The 2500-nt window shown below is 39.8% G+C and overlaps 1 protein-coding gene across 1 annotated transcript in view; it reads right to left on the reverse strand.

Moving 5' to 3' along the window:
* The window catches only part of LOC138006406 (proton-coupled folate transporter-like), a 17551-nt gene that overhangs the window by 1594 nt on the left and 13457 nt on the right, over positions 1–2500 (reverse strand). Inside the window, exons 4-6 of the mRNA XM_068852705.1 lie at positions 2007–2500; positions 1494–1577; positions 269–428 (exon numbers count right to left, since the gene is read on the reverse strand). The exon at positions 2007–2500 is cut by the window's right edge and continues 49 nt beyond it. Of these exons, the coding sequence (XP_068708806.1) occupies positions 269–428; positions 1494–1577; positions 2007–2500 (738 nt within the window). The remainder of the gene's footprint in view (positions 1–268; positions 429–1493; positions 1578–2006) is intronic.

Raw genomic sequence — 2500 nt, forward strand, 5'->3', positions numbered from 1 at the left:
TTCAGCTTTCTTGTGGCTCGCGCGTTTTCAGTGCATTATCTTGAAGCAGAAATCAGTGCACGAAGGGTTATATAAGTCCGCTCCTTTTTAAACAGGTCAGAAAATACTTGGGGCATCTTGATTCTCGCGCAAACCGCGCTCGCAAAACTCACGAGTGGATAAATTAAGCTTGTCGGCAACGTAAGAAAAAAAACAGTGCAAAAAGGAAATCAAAACAAAATAAACAAATGGAAAATGCAGCTTCTTTTTACATTTTAAAAGAACTCACAAAGTCAAAGCGACGGGAAGCAAGAGTAGAGCCGCTGCAAGGAAAAACACAAATCCAGGTTCATCAAATTTCAGAGATTTAGCGTACAAAGAGTTCAATATAAGAGCACCAAGGTATGTGAACAGAGTCTCAACAGATCCAGTGGCTGAAAACAATGCACCTGAAGCAGAAAGAAAATCATAAAAGCTTGACTTAGGAAGGAATTGCTCTCGTCATGATTGTCACGGACGAGCAGTACACGAGGCGAGACGTGAGTGGCTCGCAGGAATCATAATTTTCTACTCGAGAGGTGCGTTTTCCCAAAGCAAAACAAGCAAGTGGGCGTTCGGAATGCTGCCAACCCAAAGTTATTGCGAGACCGCTTGATAGCTATCAAGGAAACCCGGGGAGGGAATCTTAGATTCCGCTCGGCTAATTTTGTCAATATCTTTAAACTGAACCCTGAACCATTTTAGGCCACGTGATTATTTCAGTAAAAAAATAGATTCCATGTTGACGTGCGACTGTGCCTTTAAAAGAAAATCATAGATGACATCAAAATGGTAATCAGAACAAAAAAGTGACTGATGTTCTTACCACATTTTAACTTTTTCTGGGATTTATTACTACATGAACAAACGCACGGCAACATGGACTCTATTTGTTTCATATAATAATAAATTACGATATACAGAAAGAAGCTTTTTCTTTCGAAAGAGGTTACTTTCCTACTTGGAGTAACACTTTGACGTAATCTGTCGTCATACAAAATAAAGCAAACTAAGTGGTTGCTGACCTTAACAAAGAATTGCGATTAGTTCAGAGAATTACGCCACTGTCAAACTTGAATCAAGAGTCGCTCGCCTTTTTTATATATGCGAGATTATGTTCACAAACGTTTACAAACATTCTTTTCGTTATTCAAATGTGCAAACCATTAGAACGCAAGGATCTTTTGTTTTAGCAGCCAGTGAGGTTCCGGTTGGCACATAAATGACCATAGATCACGTCAATAATACCTTATGTAATCCTGCGAAGGACTATCATCAATAAATAGTTTCGGTTGCCTCATTGTTGCTCTTGAGTAACTTCCCTACCTCCAAACATGCTAAAACATTTATGACTCCAAACCCGGCCAACAGCCTTTTAAAATTATCAGGCAGTCCACCTGCTCTACCCCTCCCTCCCTCCTTAAAACCTCTCCTTTATCACCCTTCCCTAAAGCCACACAGAGATAACCAGATACCTTGATCATCTGCACTGACAATCTCCGACATCATCGCTCTGAGAACGGGTGATACAGCACCACCAAGAATTCCAATTAATGGACCTAAAAAAGGGGTGAAGTACGTTTCATTTTATTTGTCTTAACTGAATTGTATGCGAAATGCAGTTATGCTTGTTATATGTATATATAATCGCATAAAAATATTTTTTTAATCTCGGGAGTAATGTGGTTCGTCTTTTTAAGGATGGCCCTTACGGGCCACCGTAGACCGTAGATTCCCATAGCTTAGCTATGAAGACAACGTTTTGACAGTCCATTCTAGTGTTTTCAACAGGAGTGATACAAAGTTATTGCAAAGCAGAGTGGCATCAAACTAATGTCTCAGATTGTCAACTTGGTTGCAGTGTGATGCAGTGTGAACGTCAACTTTCGTTTCTCCTAGTTTGCAGTATTCAACTCCCAGAGGAAACTAACGAAGAAGGAAAATTAATTGATTTTAAAGGTACCATGGCAGCAATTAAAATTACTTACTAAAGAAGACCATGAGCAGTGAAGTGGAGAATCCAAAGAATACCAAGAATCCCAGGTATGACAGAAAGGAGATGCGCACTATGTTCACCTTAGAAAGGCACATTCCAAATGCCTTAATAGTTACTACGCCACCAACACCTTGCAGGGAATTCCAAAATGCTAAAAGGTATCCTACATATTCTGGAGAGAAACAAAGGGGCGAATAGAGCATAAAAAGACTCAAAGCTCCAGATATACCCCTAACTGATAAGCTGACCACACCACAGCAAAGTGTCAACAATATTAAATTTCTCTTCCTGGCACCCACAGCCTTTGCATAGACTCTCCAAGAAGACTTAAAGTTATCCAAACTGAAGAGCTTTCCCGTTTCTTCATTGGATCTGCATCTTGATTCAGGCACAAAGAAAACTGCATAAATAACTGCAAATAATTCACATCCCAGTATGAACCAATAAGGGGCAAAGAATCCAAGGTTTTCAATCCAAAAACCACTT

The sequence above is a fragment of the Montipora foliosa genome, chromosome 6, assembly GCF_036669935.1.
Source record: "Montipora foliosa isolate CH-2021 chromosome 6, ASM3666993v2, whole genome shotgun sequence".
Taxonomy (NCBI): domain Eukaryota; kingdom Metazoa; phylum Cnidaria; class Anthozoa; order Scleractinia; family Acroporidae; genus Montipora; species Montipora foliosa.